Source organism: Pristiophorus japonicus, chromosome 10 (assembly GCF_044704955.1).
Source record: "Pristiophorus japonicus isolate sPriJap1 chromosome 10, sPriJap1.hap1, whole genome shotgun sequence".
NCBI classification, from domain to species: domain Eukaryota; kingdom Metazoa; phylum Chordata; class Chondrichthyes; family Pristiophoridae; genus Pristiophorus; species Pristiophorus japonicus.
Genome location: NC_091986.1, coordinates 216,231,420 through 216,257,572, shown reverse-complemented (window position 1 = coordinate 216,257,572; position 26,153 = coordinate 216,231,420). Strand labels below are relative to the sequence as shown.

At 44.5% G+C, this 26,153-nt stretch overlaps 1 protein-coding gene across 2 annotated transcripts in view; it reads left to right on the top strand.

Annotated features, from left to right (window-relative positions):
- Positions 1-26,153, top strand: part of uvrag (UV radiation resistance associated gene) — a 405,878-nt gene that overhangs the window by 32,969 nt on the left and 346,756 nt on the right. For both annotated transcript variants that reach the window (XR_011595706.1, XM_070892559.1), the window contains exons 2-3: positions 9,113-9,230; positions 15,182-15,216. Coding sequence is in view for 1 of the 2 variants with exons in the window: in XM_070892559.1 (XP_070748660.1) it covers positions 9,113-9,230; positions 15,182-15,216 (153 nt within the window). In the remaining variant the exon portion in view is untranslated. The remainder of the gene's footprint in view (positions 1-9,112; positions 9,231-15,181; positions 15,217-26,153) is intronic.

Sequence of the window (26,153 nt, the reverse complement as noted above, 5' to 3'; positions counted from 1 at the left end):
TTGGGGGTAATATATTAGCATGGATAGAGGATTGGCGAACTAACAGAGTTGGAATAAATGGTTCATTCTCTGGTTGAGGTGCCGCGGGGATTGGTGCTGGGGCCTCAACTATTCACAATCTATATTCATGACTTGGATGAGGGGACCGAGTGTAATGTTGCCAAGTTTGCTGATGATACAAAGATGGGTGGGAAAGCAAATTGTGAGGAGGACACAAAAAATCTGCAAAAGGCTAAGTGAGTGGGCAAAACTTTGACAGATGGAGTATAATGTGAGAAAATGTGAGGTTATCCACTTTGGCAGAAAAATAAAAAAGCAAATTATAATTTAAATGGAGAAAAATTGCAAAGTGCTACAGTGCAGAGAGACCTGGGAGTCTTTGTGCATGAAGCACAAAAAGTTAGTATGCAGGTACAGCAAGTGATCAATAAGGCAAATGGAATGTTGGCCTTTATTGCAAAGGGGATAGAGTATAAAAGCAGATAAGTCCTGCTACAACTGTATAAGGTATTGGTGAGGCCCCATCTGGAGCACTGCGTACAGTTTTGTTCTCCGTATTTAAGGAAGGATGTACTAGCGGAGGCTCTTCAGAGAAGGTTCACGAGGTTGATTCCAGGGATGAGGGGGTTGACTTGTGAAGATAGCTTTACTAAGTTAGGCCGATACATATTGAAGTTCGAATGAGTGGTGATTGTATCGAAACATATAAGGTAATGAGGGGATCGACTAGGTGGATGCAGAGAGGATATTTCCACTCCTCGGGCAAACTAAAACTAGGGGGCATAGTCTCAGAATAAGGGGCCACTCATTTAAAACTGAGGAGGAGAAATTTCTTCTGAGGGTTGTAAATCTGTGGTATTCTCTATCCGAGAGCTGTGGAGGCTGGGTCATTGAATATATTTAAGGCGGAAATAGACAGATGTTTGAGCGATAAGGGTTATGGGAAGCGGAGCTGAGTCCATGATCAGATCAGCCGTGATATTAAATGGCGGAGCAGGCTCGAGGGACCAAATGGCCGACTCCTGCTCCTATTTCTTATGTTTTTGTGTGATTTCACAGGTGCTTCACAGGAGTATTATGCGATTAAAAAAAAATTTGACACCGAGCCGCATAAGTAGAAATTAGCACAAGTGAAAAACATATGTTTTATGTTTTAAGGAGTGTCTTGAAGAGGAGAGAGAGGTTGAGAGGTTTAGGCTGGGAGTTCCAGAGTTTGGGGCTTAGGCAACAGAAGGCATGGCCAACAAAGGTTGAGCGATTTTAATCAGGGAAGGTGAAGAGCGCAGTCATCTCTCGGGGTTGTGAGGTTAGAGGACATTACAGACATAGGGAGGGGTGAGGCAGTGGAGGTATTTTAAAAATAAGGAAGAGAATTTTGAAATCGAGGTGTTGCTTAACCAGAAGCCAATGTAGGTCAGCAAGCATAAGGGTGATGGGTGAATGGGACTTGGTGCGAGTTAGAACATGGGCAGCCGAGTTTTAGATCATCTCTCGTTTATGTAGGGTAGAATGTGGGAGGCCAGCCTGGATTGCGTTGCAATAATCAAGTCTAGAGGTAATAAAGGCACGGATGAGGGCTTCAGGGCGGAGCTGAGGCAAGGGCGGAGACGGGCAATGTTAGAGCTGGAAATAGACTGCCTTAGTTATGCTGAGGATATGTGGTCGAAAACTCATTTCAGGGTCAAATATGATAGCAGGGTTGCTAACAGAAGTTGGAGAAAGGGATGCATATATCAAGAAAAGGCCTGGTCCTAGCAGTGGTTCCCTGGGGCGTACCACTGTACTTTCCTCCTGTCACTTAGCAAATTTCAGAGCTCTGCTGCCGCTGTTCTTTAATTCCATGAGCTTCAACTTCGCTGGCAAGCCTATTATGTGGCACTTTGTCGAATGCCTTTAGAAAATCCATGTTCACCACATTAACTGCATTGCCCTCATGAACCCTCTCTGTTACCTCATCCAAAAACTCAATCCATGTTGGCTTTCCTTAATTAATCCACACTTGTCCAAGTCACTGTTAATTTTGACCCAAATTATTGTTTCTAAAAGCTTCCCCACTACTGATGTTAAACTGACTGGCCTGTAGTTGCTGGGTTTATCCTTGCACCCTTTTTTGAACAAGTGTGTAACATTTGCAAATCATCGTCATCGTCATCGTCATCAGTCCCTCGAAGCGAGGATGACTTGCTTCCACGTCAAAAAGGGATGAGTTCACAGGTGTTTCAATGAAGGACCTAATATTCCAGATCCCGAACTACATCTTGGAGGGTGGAAGATGCCTGTGTTTGGATATTTTTAACATGTGGTGGCTGTTGCACACCAGCCACCACACGGGCTTGACAGAGCTAGGTCTTGATCCAGTGGCAAGGGTTAACCAAGACGACTGAAGATCAGCTCTCCTGCATGGACTGAGCACGCACACATTTAGCAGTGTGGGCTGGCCTGTGCTGCCCCTGGGCCCTTGCCCCTTCTGGGTCCCAGACACTCGTCTCTCCTGTGCCCCGGTCACTTCCCTCTACGGACTTTTGCCGCTCCTTCGCCCCTCCCGCTGCGCCTTCCTGCACTGCAGTCGGCGACCTGACCTTGCAGCCGTCGCCCTCCTGCAGCAGCATGCGCTGCTCCCTGCAGTGGTATGCCGCCACACGCTGCTCCCTCCAATGGCCCCAGCCTGCTGATGGTCTTGCAGGCCAGGACCTTACCGCCGCACGCTGCTCCCTCTAATGCAACCTTTCAATCTCCAGTCCTCTGGCACCACCCCTGCATCGAAGGAGGATTGGAAGATTATGGCCAGAACCTCCCCAATTTCTACCTTTACTTCCCAGATAATCTGTGCTGGTTGAGGGATAAATGTTAGCTGGGATGCTGGGGGGAGGCGGGGGGGAATCTCTCCTCTTCTCGTAGTGTTCCTGTTTATTGTCTCAGCCAAATGATGGCACCTCCAATGGGGCACAGAGGGATAGGCAATATAAATAGCATTGGCAATGTTACCCACATCTGGAAAAAGAATTCAAATTATTTCCTCTGATTTCCTCTGATTGGGGAGTCATTCAAGATGTTCATCAACTTTAAACATATCGCTGAGCATGCGGTTGGGAGAAATTTCTTTATGCAGAGGCTTGTTGGGGCATGGAATGTTTTGTTGGAGGAAGTTGTTGAGACAGACTGTTGCATCGTTTTCAGGGAAAATTGGATAAATATTTCAATCAGAGGTAGGTACATGGCTGTAGGGAGAGCACGGGGCAGTGGGATAAGTTTTGAATGGCTCTAGTAACGAAACAGCACGTGCACGATGGACCACCGGCCTCCTTCTGTGATGTAATTTTCTATGGTGAAAAGAAAGGCTTGCACTTGTATAGTGCAACCTCAAGATGCCCCAAAGCACTTGGAGCCAATGAAGCACTTTTGGAGTGTCGTCACTGTTGTAATACAGGAAACACGGCAGCCATTTTGTGCACAGCAAGCTTTCACAAACAGTAATGTGCTAATGACCAGATAATCTGTTTGTGATGATGGTTGAGGGATAAATATTGGCCCCAGGACACTGGGAATACCTCCCCTACTCTTTTTTGAAATAGTGCCGTGGGATCATTTGTGTGCACCTGAGAGAGCAGACGGGGCCTCAGTCTAACGTCTCATCCGAAAGACGGCAACTTTGACAGCACTCCTTCAGTCCTGCACAGGAGTGTCAGCCGAGAGTTTTGTGCTCAAGTCTCTGGACTGGAACTTGAACCTTAATCTGAAGTATCCCGTAGATTTTTTTTCATATTGAAACATTTTGACCAGGCCAGTATTTCTGTCTGCACAAGAAATCCTGGCTAAGGGGATACAGAAGAGTACAAAATGTCATTCATTAATGTTACCATGTAGATGTCATCAGGGCGACGGCAGCGAAGAGCGACGTCATCAAGGTCCAGGTCCCTCATTGGAGTGTGGGCATGTACAGCAGGGGCAGCGAGGTCGGGGCGAAGGAGCGGCGAGAGGTTGCAGAGGGACGTGATTGGGGCCCAGGAGAGGCGCGAGTTCGGGGCCAGAAGAGGCGAGGGCCCAGGGGCAGCACGGGCCAGCCCACACTGTGATATGTGCGCACTCGGTCCGTGCAGCAGAGCTTGCCACTGGATCAAGACCTAGCTCTGTCAAGCCCGTGAGGTGGCTGGTGTGCAACGGTCACCCCACGTTAAAAAAATCCACGCACAGGCATCTTCCACCCTTCAGGATGTAGTTCGGGATCTGGAATGTTAGGTCCTTCATTGAAACACCTGTGAACTCACCCTTTTTTGGCGTGGAAGCAAGTCATCCTCGTTTCGAGGGACTACTTATGATGAAGTAGATGTAAACAAAACTTGAAAGAAAATCTACTTTGCACCACAAAAATATTTCCTCATTTATCTAATTGTTTGGCTATAATTGCTTGCTGTAGACCAGGTTTGCAATTTGAAATAAAAACAGAAAATGCTGAAAATCTCAGCAGGTCAGGCAGCCTCTATGGAGAGGAATTTGCCATTTGAATCCTGATTCTAGTTTAATCCTTGGTGCATCCTGATCATTTTCATTCAGGATGTGCTATTCTATTGTAGACAAGTCTCATTTGTTAACAACCCTTCCAGTTTTGGGATATAAAATCATAGTTCAACATCAATCAGTGCAACCTTTTTTTGGTGTGGTGACTGTATTTGCCAAGTTAATTACAAGGAAAACAGTGTATGTGCTGTTTGATAGTGTTATATAAAAAAAATACAACTAGGGCATTAAGATGAGTGTAAACAAGGTTTGATTTGACTTCTTTTTTTTTCTGGTGATAAGAGCTGGATCTCGACTGCATTGAGTGTCCTTTCCTCTCTTGATTTGCTGTGCTTTGTTGCTCCTTGTCCTCCTGAAACTCCATCATCATCGGCAGTCCCTTGAAACGAGGATGACTGACTTCCACACCAAAAAAGGATGAGTTCACAGGTGTTTCGAATGAAGGATCCGAACTACATCCTGAAGGGTGGAAGATGCCTGTGCGTGGATTTTTTTAATGTGTGGTGGCCGTTGCATACCAGCCACCACACGGGCTTGACAGAGCGAGGTCTTGGTCCAGTGGCAAGGGTTACCCAAGACGACTGGAGACCAGCTCTGCTGCACGGACCTAGTGCGCACACACATCGCAGTGTGGGCTGGCCCGTACTGCCCCCGGGCCTCTATGCAATGTTTGACATGGGTAATCATGTTGTCCTCCGAATGCCTCTACTTCTATAGGATAGCTCTTCTATGGTTGCATAAAGAAGGGAGCAAATGTAACCCAGGAAACTGCAGACCTGTGAATTTGACGTCCATTGTGAGTAAAGTTAATTTCAAAACTAATCTGCAGAAACAATATTTTAGTGATTTAGTGGTCAATCAGTGGTACAGGCTCCCTCGGGATATGGTGAAAGATGGTATTGATTCATTTGAATGCAAATTAGCTGGATTTCTTTCAGAAAATAACATTTTGGAGTATAGTTTGTGTAATTTGAGACATGAAGTGGTTAGTGTAGCGTGCTCAGGAGGGACAGTGACTGTGGACCTGTGGTTCCCAAAGCTCTCCACCATTGGAGGTTTTCCTCGCCTCATGTCTGGCTCTTGTCGACTCTGATAGAGATTGATTGGTCAACAGCTTCATTATCATTGTCATCGACTACCAGGATGGTAGAAGGGGAATTAGATGAACCTTGGCCTTTTCATCTAATAATTCCTGTGTTTTCCTGGATGGTTGCCATCTTTTGAGTATGAAAGACTTCTGCCATCGAGCCAATTTATTCATTTCAAACAAATTGTATGTCTGGTTAATCCAATTGGGTTCTTGCTAATCATGTAAATGTCTGAGTGAGATTACCAATTGTTGCTAAATTGGTGCAAACATGTTTTTCATGCTGTGGTCTCACAGGCACTTAGAACGGGATTAAAACTGATTAAGCAGAGACTTTCATCTTGGTTGGACTCGAACACCGTTGCCAGAAGTGCCAGCCATGGCTCAGTTGATGGTACAATTGCCTCTGAGTCGGAGTTCAAGACTTGAGCACAAAATTTTCCAGGCTGAGAATCCAATGCAGGACTGAAGGAGTGCTGCACTGTCAGAGGTGCTGTCTTTCAGATGAAATATCAAGCCGGGGCTCCGTCTGCCCTTTCAGGTGAACGTTAAAAAAATTAAAAATTCTATGATGCTTATCGAAGAACAACAGTGGATTTCTCCCCGATATCCTGGCCAATATTTATCTCTCAACCAACATCACAAACAGATTATTACCTCATTGCTGTTTGCGTGAGCTTGCTGTGCACAAGTCGGCTGCCGCATTTTCTATATTACAATAGTTACTAAACAAAAGCTTTTTTTGGTTGTAACCGCTTTGGGACGTCATGAGGTCATGAAGGACGACATGAGGTCATAAAAGACGCTATATAAATGTAAGTCTATTTTTTAAAGAAGTGGCAGAAACTGAGTCTCGCTCTGCCCACGTGGACATGTTTATTCTAAGTCCTGTTTTGCTGTCATACTGAGACAGGCACACATTCTTGCTTCTAGGACAGCAGTGGGAAAAATAGGTAGCAACCAGGCGACCATTCTCTTAATTCACCACTGTAAATCTGCACAGGGTGCATAGAGCCTATAAATGGTCTCAATTTTATCAAATCCAAACTCCTGGTACAGTAATATAAACAAACAGGTTAAGATTTGTGCTCGGTTTATAGGCCTTTTCCTGTTGCTAAATATTCTTCTGAGAAATGGTGTGGTCAATTGAAAAAACTCAGGTTAGTTTTGTACTGCTTGTTGCTGAGTTTCTGACATTGCAGGACCTCCAGTGAGCTACACCTACAGGTAGAAGTCTGGTCTGTAAAATTTCAAAACTCTGCACACGTCCCGTCAACCTCAGACAAATGTATATTTTTCTGCAAGTCTGAGCTGCAAACATGAGATGTCACTGAATAAGGAAGGAAGCTTGTGTGGGCTACTTTTTATTTATAAAGTTTTTGGGTTTTCCGAGCTGCAGATCACTTTGATGACTTGCGTAATAGTCTTGTAATGTGTCGCTTGAAATCTCAGCAAGGATTGAAGCGATAACTTGTCTATCTGCTGCAGTCAAACTTGTTGGTGATTTTTAAATATTTCTTCTTTTCATGCATCAGAAGCGCCAGTTAGTTCAGAATGCTTTCATCTATTGATCTATATTTAGCTTTGGCAAGATGTCCCATGGCAGATTGAGTGATCGAAAGAAAGAACAAAGACTTGTATTTATATGACTCCTTTCATGACCTCAGGATGTCCCAAAGCACTTTACAGCCAACGAAGTACTTTGTGAAGTGCAGTCACTGCTTATTGTATGTACTCTGCTTTATGATTTGGACAGCACGTTCTGCTTGTCCATTGGATGCAGGTTTGAACGGTGCTGACCTTACATGTTTAATACCATTGAGTTTCATGTACTCTGGAAACTCCTGACTGGTGAAGCACGATCCGTTGTCGCTAACAATGATGTCAGGCAGACCATGTGTCGCGTATATGACAGACATTCTCAATGGTAGCTGTGGATGTGCTGGATGACATGATTATACACTCTATCCACTTCGAATATGCAACCACCATAACTAAAAACATCTTCCCCAGGAAGGGACCTGCAAAGTCTATGTGGATCCTGGACCATGGTTTGGACGGCCACGACCACAGACTCGGCGGTGATTCCGCTGGTGCTTTGCTGAGCTGCATGCAAGCGTTGCACTGATGCACACATGATTCCAGCTCAGAGTCAATTCCTGGCCACCATACATGAGACCTGGCGATGGCTTTCATCATTACAATGCCGGGATGTGTGCTGTGTAGCTCATGTACAAATTTCTCTCTCCCAGGGACACAGTCTTAGGATAAAGGGCAGGCCATTTAGGACTGAGATGAGGAAAAATTTCTTCACTGAGTTGTTAACCTGTGGAATTCCCTGCCGTAGTGTTGTTGATGCCAGTTCATTGGATATATTCAAGAGGGAGTTAGATATGGCCCTTATGGCTAAGGGGATCAAGGGGCATGGAGAGAAAGCAGGAAAGGGGTACTGAGGGAAGGATCAGCCATGATCTTATTGAATGGTGGTGCAGGCTCAAAGGGCCGAATGGCCTACTCCACCTATTTTCTATGTTTCTATGTTTTCTATTGAACGAGGCAAACTACTGGGACAGTCCTTATTGTCACAAGGACTTCAGTAAAGAGTAACTGCATCGTGTGTTCCCTAGAGCTGTGACTAGATTCGTCTGAGCTGTTTAATAATACAATGAAGTTTGGGTGGTTATAGTTCGGTCATCAGTGGCGGGAGCAATTTGATATGATTTAATCAAGAGTAACACAAGAAGCCAATTATTGGACGTCATTGAAGTCCCACTCCAGAGACTTGAGCCCATGATCTCGGCTGGCATTGCAGTGCAGTACTGAGGAATGCTGCACTGTCGGAGATGCCACCTTTCGGATGAGATGTTAAACCGAGGCCCTGTCTGTCTCGGGTGGATGCAAAGATATTTGAAGAAGAGCAGATGAGTTCTCTCTGGTGTCCTGGGCTAATATTTATCCCTCAACTAACATCACTAAACAGATTATCAGGTCATTATCTCATTGTTTGTGGGACCTTGCTGTCACACTTCCTACATTAAAACAGTGATTACACTTCAGAAGTGCTTTATTGGCTGTGAAGCACTTTGGGATGTCCTGAGGACATGAAAGGTTCTATATAAATGCAATATATAATTTTTTTAAATCTATATTGGTTTGTGTGTTTTCTTTCTGTCCTGCACATCGATATCTAGTGACAACAGTTTGGATTATTTAACTTGCATCTGACTTTGAAGTACTTCAAGTTGACATTGGTTGCAGAGGTGGGGGAAAATTGTACCATTGGTCAAGCACATGTTTTTAAAAAAAAAAAAATTGCAAATAATAGGATGTTCACATGCATATTGAGTTATCAAATCCTTTTTGTGGACTGAATCTGATGTTTCTAAAATCTAAAGTTATTGAATATAAAAAGCATAAGCAAACAAAATAACATTACAGGAACAGAAAATGTCTTGCACAGAAAGAATAGATTTAGGCGTCTAAATTTTCTTTAAACATTTATTGTTTCAGCGACGGCTTCGACATCTGCGAAGTATTGCAGCGCGAAATATAGTTAACAAGAACGGTTCCCATCTTCTGGACACCTACTTTAGCCTACACCTGTGCGATGATGCAAAGATCTTTAAAGGTAATCTAAAGATTGAATAAAGCTCCTTTTATTGTGGAAAATAACACATGGTTTCAGCAAAGCTGGAATTTCCATTTTTGGGTTTCCGTGGTGACCACAAGTGATGGCCTGTTGCCTGCTGGTGAAATTTCTTAATCAGAAAAGACCCAGCTACCTGGTCAGATTTTATCATTTAAAATGTTGAGGGCAGTCTAATGGACGGCGTGGTGCATTTTTAAAAGGCCCCTTTTTAAGCAATGTGAGGTTATTATCTCCTCTCTCGTGTTTATATGCCAATACAAAATAAAGGTTCAATTAAGGAGCCGAAAGAAAGAGAATACCAGTCTCAACTGTGCTCCTAGAAGGAATGAAGCCACGTGCGCTGAAGTACTAGTCTCATCCTAGCCATTTACAATGCCTGGAGTAGCAAAAGGAATTGTAGAATCATGGAATCATACAGCACAAAAGGAGGCCATTTGGCCTGTCGTGCCTGTGCCACCACTGAAAGAGCTATCCAATTTAGTCCCACACCTCAGCTTTTTCCCCCTAGCCCTGCAAATGAGTCCTCGTCAAGTATAAGTCCAATTGCAGGGTTGAGAGGCTGGAGGAGATTACAGAGATTGGGAGGGACGAGGCCGTGGAGGGATTGAAAATAAGGATGAGAATTTTGAAATCGAGGCATTGCTTAACCGGGAGCCATTATAGGTCAGCGAGCACAGGGGTGATAGGTGAGCGGGACTTGGTACGAGTTAGGACATGCGCAACCAAATTTTGGATCACCTCCTAGGGTAGACTGTGGGAGCCCAGCCAAGTCTAGAGGTAACAAAGGCATGGATGAGGATTTCAGCAGCAGATGGCGAGGGAGCACAATTTATGATGGGGACCCAAGACAATGGTATCAGTCTTCCCAATATTTAATTGGAGAAAATTTCTGCTCATCCAGAACTGGATTAACTGCTTTATCTTTCAATGCCCATATACCATGAATGATTTTTTTTTTAAACTTGCCCTGCCAAGGATTTATGAATATGCACCTCACGTTCCTCTGCTCTTTCATTCCCCTCAAAAATGTGTATTTTGTTTTACTTCTTTTGGTGCTCACCGAGGGATGCCAAGTTCTGGAGAACAGAAGACTTCCATTTGACGCACCTAGTGTTTGCGTTAAGCACTCAGTTTAGATGTAAATTGCTTAGTTGTAGAGTAAAGATCCCGCTACTCGGCCCAACAATGTGACTCGGCCCCAACCTACAGCATCTTTAATCTTTTCCTGCTTTGTTCCATGTAGTCTCTAAGATTGCCGGATTAGGATCATTTTTGTATTCGTGAGCTGGTGCCTGCTGGGAGCTGTCCAATTTCACTTCATACAGGACCTTTACACCACTAGTTTGGGCTGGTTTCAAATCCAAATCACGAGTGAAAAATCCCATTGTCAAAGCAATTGCACCACCCAATTCCTGGGCCATTATATCTTTTGTTGAATGGATATTGCATGCAGCCCTTTCCAAGACAAAATATACTGCATTTATCTTGAACCCCTCTGTCTAACATAGATGAGCATTTGCACTTGGAAATTCTATGGGGGTTCTCTGACAAGGAACCAGTGGAACCCCCACAGAAATGGTCCTTCAGGGAAGGAAATCTGTCATCCTTACCTGATCTGTCCTATCTGTGACTCCAGATCCACAGCAATGTAATTAACTTAACTTCCCTCTGAAATGGCCGAGCAAGCCACTTGAGGACAATTGGGGATGGGCAATAAATGCTAGCCTTGCCACCGACGCCCACATCCTGTCAACGAATTAACTGCACAGGCAGCAATTAATGAATATGGTATAATTGGCATCACAGAGACATGGCTCCAGGGTGACAGGGTAGGTTCCCAATGTTGGGGAAGTCCAGAACCAGGGGACACAGTCTTAGGATAAGGGGTAGGCCATTTAGGACTGAGATGAGGAGAAACTTCTTCATTCAGAGTTGTTAACCTGTGGAATTCCCTGCCGTAGAGTGTTGATGATGCCAGTTCATTGGATAAATTCAAGAGGGAGTTAGATATGGCCGTTATGGCTAAGGGGATCAAGGGATATGGAGCGAAAGCAGGAAAGGGGTACTGAGGGAATGATCAGCCATGATCTTATTGAATGGTGGTGCAGGCTCGAAGGGCTGAATGGCCTACTCCTGCACCTATTTTCTATGTTTCTAAGGCTGGGAACTCAACATCCAGGGGTATTCAACATTGAGGAAGGATAGACAAAGGAAAAGGAGGTGGTGTAGCGTTGCTGGTTAAAGAGGAAATTAACGTAATAGTAAGGAAGGACATTAGCTTGGATGATGTGGGATCTGTATGGGTGGAGCTGCGGAATACCAAAGGACAGAAAACGCTAGTGGGAGTTGTGTACAGACCACCAAACAGTAGTAGTGAGGTTGGGGACAGCATCAAACAAGAAATTAGGGATGCATGCAATAAAGGTACAGCAGTTATAGGTGACTTTAATCTACATAAAGATTGAGCTAACCAAACTGGTAGCAATACGGTGGAGGAGGATTTCCTGGAGTGTATTAGGGATGGTTTTCTGTACCAATATGTCAAGGAGCCAACAAGAGGACTGGCCATCCTCGACTGGGTGATGTGTAATGAGAGGACTAATTAGCAATTTTGTGCGAGGCCCTTTGGGGAAGAGTGACCATAATATGGTAAAATTCCTTATTAAGATGGAGAGTGACAGTTAATTCAGAGACTAGGGTCCTGAACTTAAGGAAAGGTAACTTCGATGGTATGAGACATGAATTGGTTAGAATAGACTGATAAATGGTACTTAAAAGATTGACGGTGGATAGGCAATGGCAAACATTTAAAGATCACGTGGATGAACTTCAACAATTGTACATCCCTGTCTGGAGTAAAAATAAAACGGGGAAGATGGCTCAACTGTGGCTAACAAGGGAAATTAGGGATAGTGTTAAATCCAAGGAAAAGGCGCATAAATTGGCCAGAAAGAGCAGCAAACCTGAGGACTGGGACAAATTTAGAATCCAGCAGAGGAGGCCAAGGGGTTTAATTAGGAGGAGGAAAATAGAGTATGAGAGGAAGCTTGCTGGGGACATAAAAACTGACTACAAAAGCTTCTATAGATATGTGAAGAGAAAAAGATTAGTGAAGACAAACGTAGGTCCCTTGCAGTCAGATTCAGGTGAATTTATAATGGGGAACAAAGAAATGGCAGACCAATTGAACAAATACTTTGGTTCTGTCTTCACGAAGGAAGACACAAATAATCTTCCAGAAGTACTAGGGGACCGAGGGTCTAGTGAGAAGGAGGAACTGAAGGAAATCCTTATTAGGCGGGAAATTGTGTTGGGGAAATTGATGGGATTGAAGGCCGATAAATGCCCGGGGCCTGATAGTCTGCATCCTAGAGTACTTAAAGAAGTGGCCCTAGAAATAGTACATGCGTTGGTGATCATTTTCCAGCAGTGTATCAATTCTGGATCGGTTCCTATGGATTGGAGGGTAGCTAAAAAAGGAGGGAGAGAGAAAACGGGTAATTATGGACCGGTTAGCCTGATATCAGTAGTGGGGAAAATGTTTGAATCGGTTATTAAAGATGAAATAACAGCGCATTTGAAAAGCAGTGGCAGGATCAGTCCAAGTCAACATGGATTTATGAAAGAGAAATCATGCTTGACAAATCTTGTGGAATTTTTTGAGGATGTAACTAGTAGAGTGGACAAGGGAGAACCAGTGGATGTGGTGTATTTGGACTTTCAAAAGGCTTTTGACAAGGTTCCACGCGAGATTGGTGTGCAAAATTAAAGCACATGGTATTGGGGGTGATGTGCTGACGTGGTTAGAGAACTGGTTGGCAGACAGGAAGCAGAGAGTCGTGATAAACGAGTCCTTTTCAGAATGGCAGGCAGTGACTCGGGTGCCGCAGGGCTCAGTGCTGGGACCCCAGCTATTTACAATATACATCAATGATTTGGATGAAGGAATTGAGTGTAATCTCTCCAAGTTTGCAGATGACACTAAGCTGGGTGGCAGTGTGAGCTGTGAGGAGGATGCTCAGAGGCTGCAGGGTGACTTGGACAGGTTAGGTGAGTGGGCAAATGCATGGCAGATGACTTATAATGTGGATAAATGTGAGGTTATCCGCTTTTGGGGGCAAAAACAGGAAGGCAGAATATTATTTGAATGGCGGCAGATTAGGAAAAGGAGAGTGCAACGAGACCTGGATGTCATGGTACATCAGTCATTGAAGGTTGGCATGCAGGTACGGCAGTCAGTGCAGAAGGCAAATGGGATGTTGGCCTTCATAGCTCGGGGTTTTGATTATTGGAGCAGGGAGGTCTTACTGCAGTTGTACAGGGCCTTGGTGAGGCCTCACCTGGAATATTGTGTTCAGTCTCCTAATCCGAGGAAGGACGTTCTTGCTATTGAGGGAGTGCAGCCAAGGTTCACTAGGCTGATTCCTGGGATGGCTGGACTGACATATGAGAGACTGGATCGACTGGGCCTTTATTCACTGGAGTTTAGAAGGTTGAGAGGGGATCTCATAAAATTCTGACGGGACTGGACAGGTTAGATGCAGGAAGAATGATCCTGATGTTGAGGAAGTCCAGAACCAGGGCACACAGCCTAAGGATAAGGGATAAACCATTTAGGACTGAGATGAGGAGAAACTTGTTCACTGAGAGTTGTTAACCCGTTGAATTCCCCGCCGCAGAGTTTTGTTGATGCCAGTTCATTGGATATATTCAAGAGAGAGTTAGATATGGCCCTTAGGACTCAAGGGATCAAGGGGTATGCAGAGAAAACAGGAAAGGGGTACTGAGGTGAATGATCAGCCATGATATTGCATGGTGGTGCAGGCTCGAAAGGCCGAATGGCCTACTCCTGCACCTATTTTCTATGTTTCTATAGCAGGTGACCTGCGAATTTTTGAGGCGTTTGTTTCAGTTCTTTGTTCAGAGCTAATAAATCCAAAATGTGATTGTTGAATGACGAATAATGAATGTAATTTCCCTTTCAAATGTGTATAGAATCTGATTCTGTCGTCTCCAAAATGCTTTTCTGAACACGGGTACTCCATTGGACAATGCAGTAATACAGTCAAATTCTGTTTGTTTCATTTGAATTGTAAACAGTCCTGCATGTCAGGTTAATGCTGGTCCCTTAAGCCAAATGACTTCTATTTTGTCCTTGTAAGGTGCACAGCAGTGCAGTAAAGTTGATTTGCGTGTTTTTAGTTGAATTAAAATTATTTCTGAATACTCTGCACAATTGCCGCTATCACTTGGGTCAATTGGATTACTATGGTTGACTAATCTGGCAGTTGCCTAACTGCACGCTCCACAGCTGAGGACAAGCAGTTCATCTGAAGGGCAAGGCCTCGGGCTAAAACCTTCAATAGGATCTGTCTCAATTTTTTTCTCTGTTCGCGGAGGGGTGGAAAATGTTGCAGTCCTGTAGTTTCTGCAGGCTTTTCAATCCTTGTTTTTTGTTGTAAATGTTCCACCTTGAGCACAAATTGGCAACGAAGAGCTCTCTGAAATTATTGCAAGTTCACGACTCTTCAGAGAATAACTTGCCTGACTTCTGTTGAATTGAGTTCAGTTATAATGCTGAGCTAACCTGAATTCTGTATCTTCAAGGGGTGAAGACTGAAAAATTTATAAATGCTGGAGTATTTTGCTCACTGTATAGTTTTACTTTGCAAAGGACTCTCACCTTGTAACAAAACCTGCTGATGGCGTCAAGGAGCTCTGCTGTCAGTTTCATGAATTAGAAATTGACTTCACAAGCCGCACATGGTGATGGTTCAGTGCTGTTGGAGGTGGGATCCAGGTCGTTTGGGAGAGTTTGAAGCCATTTTTTTGTAAAGTGACTGGATATTAACTGTTGAATTACTGATTTCCAAAAGTGCTTTGCAAATTAATTCCTAATGCACTTTGTTCCTTTTTTTTCCCCCCTTCAGCATTTTACACCAGTGAGGTCGTAAAAGATTCTTTGGTAAGTGATCTTTAATTGGGCTAACGTTTGATGTTTCTAAAGGAGGAATCTGGACCAGTACTCTGAACATTCTTTGGACTAGATGAACCTTTTGTATTATCTTATATTTCCAGCTTCACCCCCAACAATCCAGTTCAGTAGGCATTTTAGAAAAAGCAATGAGGAGGTTTGGAGGAATCCCGGTCATGAGAGGGAGAACACCAAAGCTCGGGGGCCATTTGCAGAAGCTGAGCAATCAGCAGTAGAAAACTCTTGGTGTTCTCACCAACCCAAGGTCCAGAGTCCAGTAGCCCTGCTGCCAACCTTGGCAGAGAGTTACTTTGTGAGAGACTCGGGATAAAAGTTACTCAACTTCCTCGCACTGGATGAAGCCTGATTGCCTCAGCAGCTTGCTGAACAAATTTGTTGAACAGTGGCGGTTGTCAATTTATCAAAAGTGAACACAAAAAACATCAGCGTCCATTAAAGTGCAGAGAGGCAATGTGAAATCGTGGAGGTGTCACTGAATGGGAAGGAAGAGAAAGGGAATGGGTTTTTCTAGGGTTGGGATGCCTGTAGGATGGTAATTAAAAATGGCGACTTTTTCGTAAAGCATCAGTATAGCATTGGTCTACTTTATGCTGGAAGAAACCTTGTTGCACTCGAACAGTCCCTGCTGTCCTATTGTTTCCAGGGTTACTGTGTAAAAGCACAAGCACGTGCACATTTTAAAAAAAAAAAAATTGTGTTCTGTGGCAAAACCGAAAGTTGAGTCTGCTCATACATTCTCCCTCTGGTTCTCCCCCTGCCCGCAACCACTTGAACCTTAACAGTTTTCAAAATGCTGTTGAAGGGGAATGTCCTACATCCAGCAACCAACCATCAGGTTAGATTTTGCATGTTTTGCCCAGATTGATTTTCTTAGGGAATTGGCACTGAGCCCAGCTTGGGATATACATGTCTGGAACTTGCCACAGTGAGTTAAAATGTGGGACTGTATAAATGTGTTCCAAGTAATACGAAATTAATCAAGTGTTGCACTTGATGAAATAAAGAGCTGACTGACCTAGCTACAGCAGAATCTTTTGCAGATAGCAACACCTTGCGAAACTACAAGCATATATATACAAAAATAGTGCTGTCACAGGCTTAGTCTCACAGCATTGTTACCAATACTCTCCAAGAAAAGTCACATTGAAACTGAAGAAGTTTTAATATTGAGTAATACGCTTAATTAATCTCAGACCTGCAACCATAAGTACTTCACCCTGGTCATCAATGTTCTCTCCAGACACAATGCCAGTTTGGAAGATCCAAATCTGCATATTTGAACATACTAGTAAAAAGAAATTCTCACGGCTACTATTCTACTTTTATCTAAATGCAGACAGCAGCTTTTATTGAATATTGAAGTTACGATATAAATTTCCATTCCTCTCAAGTTGGGCTCTCCGTTCAGATTGCCAGGGGAGATATCCATTTCATACCGCTCCAATTTTGGAAACAGTGAGCTAGGAACGATAATTACTTTCCTTGGTTTGTATTCCCTCTAGTATAGAAGGATGAGGGAAATTTTAATCAGGGTCTTGAATACGATAAAGAAATCCAGTAGAGGGTCGATCCAGAGAAACTATTTCCTCTGGAGGAGGAATCCAGAACAAGACATAATAAGGACATAAGAATTAGGAGCAGGAGTTGGCCATAGAGCCCCTTGAGCCTGCTCCACCATTCAATTAGATCATGGCTGATCTTTGACCTCAACTCCACTTTCCTGCCCAATCTCCATATCCCTTGATTCCCCCAGACTCCAAAGATCGATCTATCTCACTCTTAAATATATTCAGAGACTTAGCATCCACATCCCTCTGGGGCAGAGAATTCCAAAGATTCACAACTCTCTTAATCTTAAACAGTTTAGCACGAATTTTAGGAGTGAAATCACAAGCCATTTTTTCACAAAGGGCTGTGGAAATCTGGAATTCTTTTCTTTCAACCCCCTGCCCCCCAAAAAAAAGCTTGAATGCTGGGTCAATGGAAATTTTGAAGATCAATTGATTTTTGTTGGGTGGAGGTATCAAGGGCTATGGAGCTAAGGCGGGTAAATGGATTTGTGGTAGAGATCAGCCAAGATCTGATTGAATGGTGGAACAGGCGCGCGAGGAGAATGACCTCCTGTTCCTGTGCTGTTAATATTTTTGCCAAGCTTGGTACTTGAAGTTGTATATTAAAATGGTTATAGCTAATCCTGTAATTGAAAGAGCGGTCAGATATTTGAATTTTATAGTCAGTCAGAGGGAAACTTACTGGAACTGATCACCTCGTCAGTAAATTGGCAGCGATTATGAAGTGACTTCATGGCGCTTGCCTGGTAATTTGGTGTTTTGTAAATCGACAATTTGTGGTGTATCTCGACACATGTTTATATAACCGTGTAGTGTATCGGGTTTGATTCATATTGTGAACTATGGAGACTCCTTGTGAACAATCTATTGATTGACTTGTAATACAACGCTATCTACAACTGACTCCTGAGATCAAGGGCATGGTTGAAAATGAATAGCTTTATCTTGTCTTGCCTCAGTCAGCAGAGAAGAAATCCATTATAATCTATTAATAATGGTGGGAAAATTGAGTTGTGTTTAGAGTGGTGCCGTACTAAGGTTGATGAATAAAAATGAGGAGAATGACATTGGCATTGAGTCTTTTATGAACAGTCGTGGGAATTCCCATCCCATGAATATTGATGCCAGTTATAACGACAAGCTGAGATTAATTTCCGAACCCTGGGACATTCCTGGTCATAGAATGCTCGAATGGTTGAAGCAAAGAAGGAGACCATTTGGCCCGTCGGCTCTATGCAAGAGTACTTCAGCTCGTCCCACTCCCTGCCCTTTCCCCATAAACCTACAAATTTATTTCCTTCAGGTACTTATCCATTCCGTTTTGAAAGCCATGATTTGAGTCTGCCTCCACCACCCTCTCAGTGCGTTCCAGATCCTAACCACTCGCTGCATAAAAAAGTTTTTCCTCATGTCTCCTTTGGTTCTTTTACCAATCACCTCAAATCTGTGTCCTCTGGTTCTAGACCCTTTTGCCAATGGGAACAGTTTCTCTCTTATCTACTCTGTCTCGACCGCTCATGATTTCGAATACCTCATTCAAATCTCCTCTCAACTTTCTCTCTTCTCTGGAGCTTCTCCAGTCTTGTGTAACCATGGGCCCAAGTTTCCACATGATTCGCGCCTGATTTTTAGGAGCAACTGGTGGAGAACGGACTATTTTAGAAATCGCAATTCGCCACATTTTTGTTTCTGCAGTTCTAGTCAGGTAGAACAGTTCTAGTTTAGAACAGAATTTTTTCTTCAAAAGGGGGCATGTCCGGCCACTGACGCCTGATTTAAAAGTTTCCACAGTGAAAATGTACTCCAAACTAAAGTAGAATGGAGCCAGTAAAGATTTTTGTAGAACTGAAAAATCAGGCGCAGGTTACAAATTAGGCGTCCAGAACGAGGTGGGATGGGGGGGAAGGGAACTCATTAAATTCGACAATAAATCCTTATTTATACTTCTACAAATATTATACGAATAAATCCAACCTGAATAAACATTTATAAGCCAAGAAAAGATTAAATAAACCATCTTCCTACCTGTGTGAAAGTGCTTCAGCCAGGGAGAATTCTGCGTGCTGCTGAGAGAGAGAGAGAGAGAGAGAGAGAGATGGGGTCGGGTCGGGTCGGGGAACAGGAGCTCGGGTCGGGTCAGTCGGCGGGGGGGAGCGGGTGTCGGGACGGGGAGCGGGTGTCGGGTCTGGTCGGCGGCGGGGGGAGCGGGTGTCTGGTCGGCGGGGGGAGCGGTTGTCGGGGGCGGGGAGCAGGAGCTGGCCGTGGGAGGAGCCTTATTCACGCAGCCCCAGTGAGGCCATTCAGCCAGGGCTAGGGGCTGCGTGCTTCGGGCCCCTCCCACACAGTTCGGCGCCTGGAGCTACTGCATTAGGATGGAGAATGAAACAGTTAATTCAGAGACCATGGTCCAGAACTTAAAGAAGGGTAACTTTGAAGGTATGAGGCGTGAATTGGCTAGGATAGATTGGCGAATGATACTGAAGGGGTTGACTGTGGATGGGCAATGGCAGACATTTAAAGACCGCATGGATGAACTACAACAATTGTACATTCCTGTCTGTCGCAAAAATAAAAAAGGGAAGGTGGCTCAACCGTGGCTATCAAGGGAAATCAGGGATAGCATTAAAGCCAAGGAAGTGGCATACAAATTGGCCAGAAATAGCAGAGAACCCGGGGACTGGGAGAAATTTAGAACTCAGCAGAGGAGGACAAAGGGTTTGATTAGGGCAGGGAAAATGGAGTACGAGAAGAAGCTTGCAGGGAACATTAAGACGGATTGCAAAAGTTTCTATAGATATGTAAAGAGAAAAAGGTTAGTAAAGACAAACGTAGGTCCCCTGCAGTCAGAATCAGGGGAAGTCATAACTGGGAACAAAGAAATGGCGGACCAATTGAACAAGTACTTTGGTTCGGTATTCACTGAGGAGGACACAAACAACCTTCCGGATATAAAAGGGGTCGGAGGGTCTAGTAAGGAGGAGGAACTGAGGGAAATCCTTATTAGTCGGGAAATTGTGTTGGGGAAATTGATGGGATTGAAGGCCGATAAATCCCCAGGGCCTGATGGACTGCATCCCAGAGTACTTAAGGAGGTGGCCTTGGAAATAGTGGATGCATTGACAGTCATTTTCCAACATTCCATTGACTCTGGATCAGTTCCTATGGAGTGGAGGGTAGCCAATGTAACCCCACTTTTTAAAAAAGGAGGGAGAGAGAAAACAGGGAATTACAGACCGGTCAGCCTGACATCGGTAGTGGGTAAAATGATGGAATCAATTATTAAGGATGTCATCGCAGTGCATTTGGAAAGAGGTAATATGATAGGTCCAAGTCAGCATGGATTTGTGAAAGGGAAATCATGCTTGACAAATCTTCTGGAATTTTTTGAGGATGTTTCCAGTAGAGTGGACAAGGGAGAACCAGTTGATGTGGTATATTTGGACTTTCAGAAGGCTTTCGACAAGGTCCCACACAAGAGATTAATGTGCAAAGTTAAAGCACATGGGATTGGGGGTAGTTTGCTGACATGGATTGAGAACTGGTTGTCAGACAGGAAGCAAAGAGTAGGAGTAAATGGGGACTTTTCAGAATGGCAGGCAGTGACTAGTGGGGTACCGCAAGGTTCTGTGCTGGGGCCCCAGCTGTTTACACTGTACATTAATGATTTAGACGAGGGGATTAAATGTAGTATCTCCAAATTTGCGGATGACACTAAGTTGGGTGGCAGTGTGAGCTGCAAGGAGGATTCTATGAGGCTGCAGAGCGACTTGGATAGGTTAGGTGAGTGGGAAAATGCATGGCAGATGAAGTATAATGTGGATAAATGTGAGGTTATCCACTTTGGTGGTAAAAACAGAGAGACAGACTATTATCTGAATGGTGACAGATTAGGAAAAGGAGAGGTGCAACGAGACCTGGGTGTCATGGTACATCAGTCATTGAAGGTTGGCATGCAGGTACAGCAGGCGGTTAAGAAAGCAAATGGCATGTTGGCCTTCATAGCGAGGGGATTTGAGTACAAGGGCAGGGAGGTGTTGCTACAATTGTACAGGGCCTTGGTGAGGCCACACCTGGAGTATTGTGTACAGTTTTGGTCTCCTAACCTGAGGAAGGACATTCTTGCTATTGAGGGAGTGCAGCGAAGGTTCACCAGACTGATTCCCGGGATGGCGGGACTGACCTATCAAGAAAGACTGGATCAACTGGGCTTGTATTCACTGGAGTTCAGAAGAATGAGAGGGGACCTCATAGAAACGTTTAAAATTCTGACGGGTTTAGACAGGTGAGATGCAGGAAGAATGTTCCCAATGTTGGGGAAGTCCAGAACCAGGGGACACAGTCTAAGGATAAGAGGTAAGCCATTTAGGACTGAGATGAGGAGGAATTTCTTCACCCAGAGAGTGGTGAACCTGTGGAATTCTCTACCACAGAAAGTTGTTGAGGCCAATTCACTAAATATATTCAAAAAGGAGTTAGATGAAGTCCTTACTACTAGGGGGATCAAGGGGTATGGTGAGAAAGCAGGAATGGGGTACTGAAGTTGCATGTTCAGCCATGAACTCATTGAATGGCTGTGCAGGCTAGAAGGGCCGAATGGCCTACTCCTGCACCTATTTTCTATGTTTCTATGTTTCTACTTGCGTGCCGACTGTAGCGCGCATGTGCAGAGGTCCCGGCACTGTTTTCAGCACCGGGACCTGGCTCCGCCCCCCCACAGCTCGTGCTGGCTGCGCCGAGGGCCAGAGGACCTACAGATAGGTGGAGAATACCGAGGATTTTTTTAGGCGCGAAAAACGGGCGCCCCTTCTTGTGGAAACTTGGGCCCATTGTAACTAAAGTCCCTCATCCCTGGAATCATTCTCGTAAATTATCATTCATATTATCTAAATTGTCAGTTTGCTTGTCCAACATTCAGTATTGGATGAGCAGAAATTTTCTCCAATGAAATTATGGCAAGACCGAAGCCATTATCTTTGGTCCCCTCCACCATCTGCATTCCCTAACCACTGACTCCATCCCTCTCCCTAGCATCAATCTGAGGGTGAACAAGACTGTTCGCAACCTAGGTGTCATATTTGACTCTGAAATTAGTTTCCAACCGCATAACCATGGCATAACTAAAACCGCCTATTTCCACCTCCGTAACATTGCCCGCCTCCGCCCCTGCCTCAGCTCTTCTGCTGCTGAAACCCTCATTCATGCCTTTGTTACCTCCGGACTTGACTACTCCAACTCACTCCTGGCCGGCCTCCCACATCATTCCAAACTACGTAAACTTGAGATCATCCAAAACTCAGCAGCCCATGTCCTAACTCACACCAAATCACGATCACCCATTACCCCTGTGCTTTCTTAACTACATTGGCTCCCAGTTAACAACACCTCGAATTCAAAATTCTCATCCTTGTTTACAGATTACTCCATGGCCTTACCGCTTCCGATCTCTCATCTTTTTCAGCCTCACAATCCCACAAGATGTCTGCACTCAAATTCTGCCATCTTGGGCATCCCTCATTATAACTGCTCAACCACGGTGGCTGTGCCTTCAGCTGTTTGGGCCCTAAGTTCTGGAACTCCCTCCCAAAATCTCTCCGCCTCTCTACCTCTCTTTCCTCCTTTTAAGATGCTCCTTAAAACCTACATCTTCAACCAAGCTTTTGGTCATCTGCCTCAATTTCTTCTTTTGTGGTTCAGTGTCAAATTTATGTGTTTTGTCTTGTTAATACTGTTGTGAAGCGCCTTGGGACGTTTTACTACGTTAAAGATACTATATAAATAAAAGTTATCATTGCTTTCTGCATCCTCTCTTATGGCCTTCACATCCTTCCTACAGTGCGGTGGCCAGAATTGGACGCAATACTCCAGTTGAGGCCAAACCAGTGTTTTATAAAGGTCCATTATAACTTCCTTGCTGTTGTACTCTATGCCTCTATTAATGAAGCCCAGTAAGCTTTTTTAACTGCTTTCTGAACCTTCAACGAATTGTGCACATATACCCCCAGATCTCTCTGTTCATGCACCCACTTTAGAATTGTACCTTTAGTTTATATTGCCTCTCCTTGTTCTTCCGACCAAAATATATCCCGTTGCACTTTTCTGCGTTAAATTTCATCTGCCATGTGTCCGCCCATTTCACCAGCCTGTCTATCAGCTTGAAGTCTTATCACTCTAGTCTTCATTGTTCACTATACTTTCAAGTATTGTGTCATCTGCAAATTTTGAAATTGTGCCCTGTACTTCCAAGTCGAAGTCATTAATATATATCAAGAAAAACAGTGGTCCTAGTACCGATCCCTGGGGAACACCACTGTATACCTTCCTCCAGTCTGAAATACAAACGCTCACCACTATTGTTTCATCACTTTGCCAATTTTATCTATATGGTTCAGTACCATAACCACATTGGTGTATCTACTCACTGAGCGAATGGAGATCCAGCTGTATTTTACTTGGGTTGATATCGTGCTTTTCATGTCCACAGGATATCTCAAAGCGCCTTATAGCCAATAAAGTATGTTTGGAGTGTGGTCATTGTTATAATGTTGGAAACGCAGCAGACAATTTGTGCACAGCAAGCTCCCACAAACAGCATTGTGATAATGACCAGATAATCTGTTTTTTGTTATGTTGATTGAGGGATAAATATTGACTAGGACACCGGGGATAACTCCCCTGCTCCTCTTCTAAATACATGGGATCTTTTACGTCCCATTTGAGAGAGCAGGCGGGACCTTGGTTTAACGTCTCACCCGAAAGATGGCACCTCCGACAGTGGAGTGCTCCCTTCACACTGCATTGGACTGTGTGCCTAGATTTTTTGTGCTCCAGTCCCTGGAGTGGGACTTGAATCCACAACCTTCTGAGTCAGAGGTGAGTGTGCTACGCACTGAGCCACAGCTGACACTAAGTGATAATGCCTTCGTCTGCGTCCGAGGGTTGTGGGTTCAAACTCCACTCCAGGACTTGAGCAAGTTGCATAGGCTGACACACAAGTACAGCGCGGATGGAACGTTGCATTGTTGGAGGTTCCTCTGCCTTGGCTGAGATGTTAACTGAGGCCATGTCTGCCAGTTCAAACAAAATGCAAAAGATCCCATGGAACGAGTTGAACAAGAACAGTGACTTTTTCCCTTGGCCAACAGAACCAACATTAACTGGTTACTTTTTTAAATTTGCTGTTTGTGGGAACATTGGGTGCAACGTTTGCATACATAGTGAATATCCTCAAGTATGCCTTGCGCTTGTGGTGTATTAACTCCTGGATCTCCTGGCCGTTCTTGTCGAACCAGTCTTGTTTCCTGATCGAGTGACTGAGAGTCTCCTCACAGGTGCCAATTGTGGAGGTCTTGAGGGCTGTGGACGCCCTGCGTCTCTGGATTACTGGGAGTCGCCAGGTTGGTGATGAGGCTCTGGCTGAATTGCGCTTTCTCAGCAGACTCTGAGTGCTCCAACGTTGATTTTCCTCCGGCATTGTTTCTGTTGCCGCTGCTGTTTTGGGGCTACATTGATTGACATGACCAAGCGGATCAGGCAGTGGTCCGTCCAGCAGTCGTCGGCTCCTGTCATGGCACAAGTAATGGGCACGTCCTTGCGGTCCCTCGCTCGGACAATGACGTAGTCTAGCAGATGCCAGTGCTTGGATCAGGGTGTTGCCATGAATACTTGTACTTGTCTTTCTGACGGAACAAGGTGTTGGTTATGATGAGGCTGTGTTCGAAGCATTTCATCATGAGGTGGTTACCGTTGGAGTTGGTTTTTCCCACCCTCCTCTCTGTCGATCGCACCTCCCCCAGAGGTCTTTGTACTCCAGCTCTGGCGTTAAAGTCGCCAAGGAGGATCAGCTTGTCGCCCGTTGGGACTCGGGACAGAGATTGTTCGAGGCTGTAGAATTCCTCTTTGGTCTCGTCTGTAGCTTCGTGTTGGGGCATACGCACTGATCACCGTAGCGCACGGCTTCGGGGCTAGGGTGAGCCGAAGGGTCATAAGGCGTTTGTTTATACTGCAAGGGGAGTCTCCGAGACGGCCAACTAGCTCATTTTTTATGGCGAAGTCCACCCCATGGAGGTGGCGTTCTTTTGGTTTACCTTTCCAGAAGAAGGTGTAATCACCACTTTGTTCCCTGAGCTGGCCTTCCTGGCCGGATATTTATCCCTCAATCAACATCACTAAAACAAACACATTATCTGTTCATTATCACGCTGTTTGTGGGAGCTGACTGTTTGCAAATGGCTGCCGCGTTTCCTACATTACAACAGTGACTATACTCCAAAGGTACTTCATTGGCTGTAAAGCACTCTCAGATGTCCTGAGGACATGAAAGACAGTATATAAATGCAAGTCTTCTCGTGTTTCTGCATCAGGCAGGTATAAAAAGAATAGCCAAGAGTGGGATCTGGCGGGGCCAGTCCCACTCCGCTGGACAAACATCAGAACTAGGAGCAGGAGCAGACCATTTGGCCCCTCAAAGCTGCTCCACCATTCAGTAAGATCATGGCTGATCTGATCTTGGGCTCAGATCCACTTCCCTGCCCGCTCCCCATAACCCTTCACTCCCTTATCTTTCAAAAATCTGTCTATCTCCACATTAAATATATTCAATGACCCAGCTTCCACAGCTCTCTGGGGCAAAGAATTCCAGAGATTTACGACCTTCTGAGAGAAGAAATTCCTCTTCATCTCAGTTTTAAATAAGACTGTGTCCCCTAGTTCGAGATTCCCCATGAGTGGAAACATTCTCTCTGCCTTTACCCTGTCAAGCCCCCTCAGTATCTTGTCTGTTTCAAAAAGATCACATTCTTCTCCACTCCAATGAGTATAGGACCCTGCTCAACCTTTCTTCATAAGACAACCCCTTCATCTCAGGAATCAACCTCGTGACCAACATTGAGTGGAGGTGAAAGAAGGGGTCAATTATCCAGTGACCATCCTTTTCAGGGAACCTTCCCGGGTATACATATTGGAAGTTCCCTTGATATGGGAGTTGTATTCAATAGCAAATTGAGGGGAGCAACAGTGCTTGGGAGCATGTCTTCAGATCAATATCTTCTTGTGAAACATTCAAGGTTTTAGTGTTTTTTTTGATTGACCTCCTGGGGTTGATTGTGAAGTGTTCGAATTGAACAGATTAAGGGATGCATTGAGTGGAGAATGACAAATAATGGCGTCAAAAAGCAAATTGAATGAAATTTAGCATTTATGGGTCAATTCCAGTTGACCTTCACTTCGAGGGATATGCAGCAAAGGTGGGTAAATGGATTTGAGGTACATTGAGGTTGTCAAATTGAATGACAAAACAGGCTTGAGTGGCTGAATGGCCTACCCTTGTTCCGATGTTAA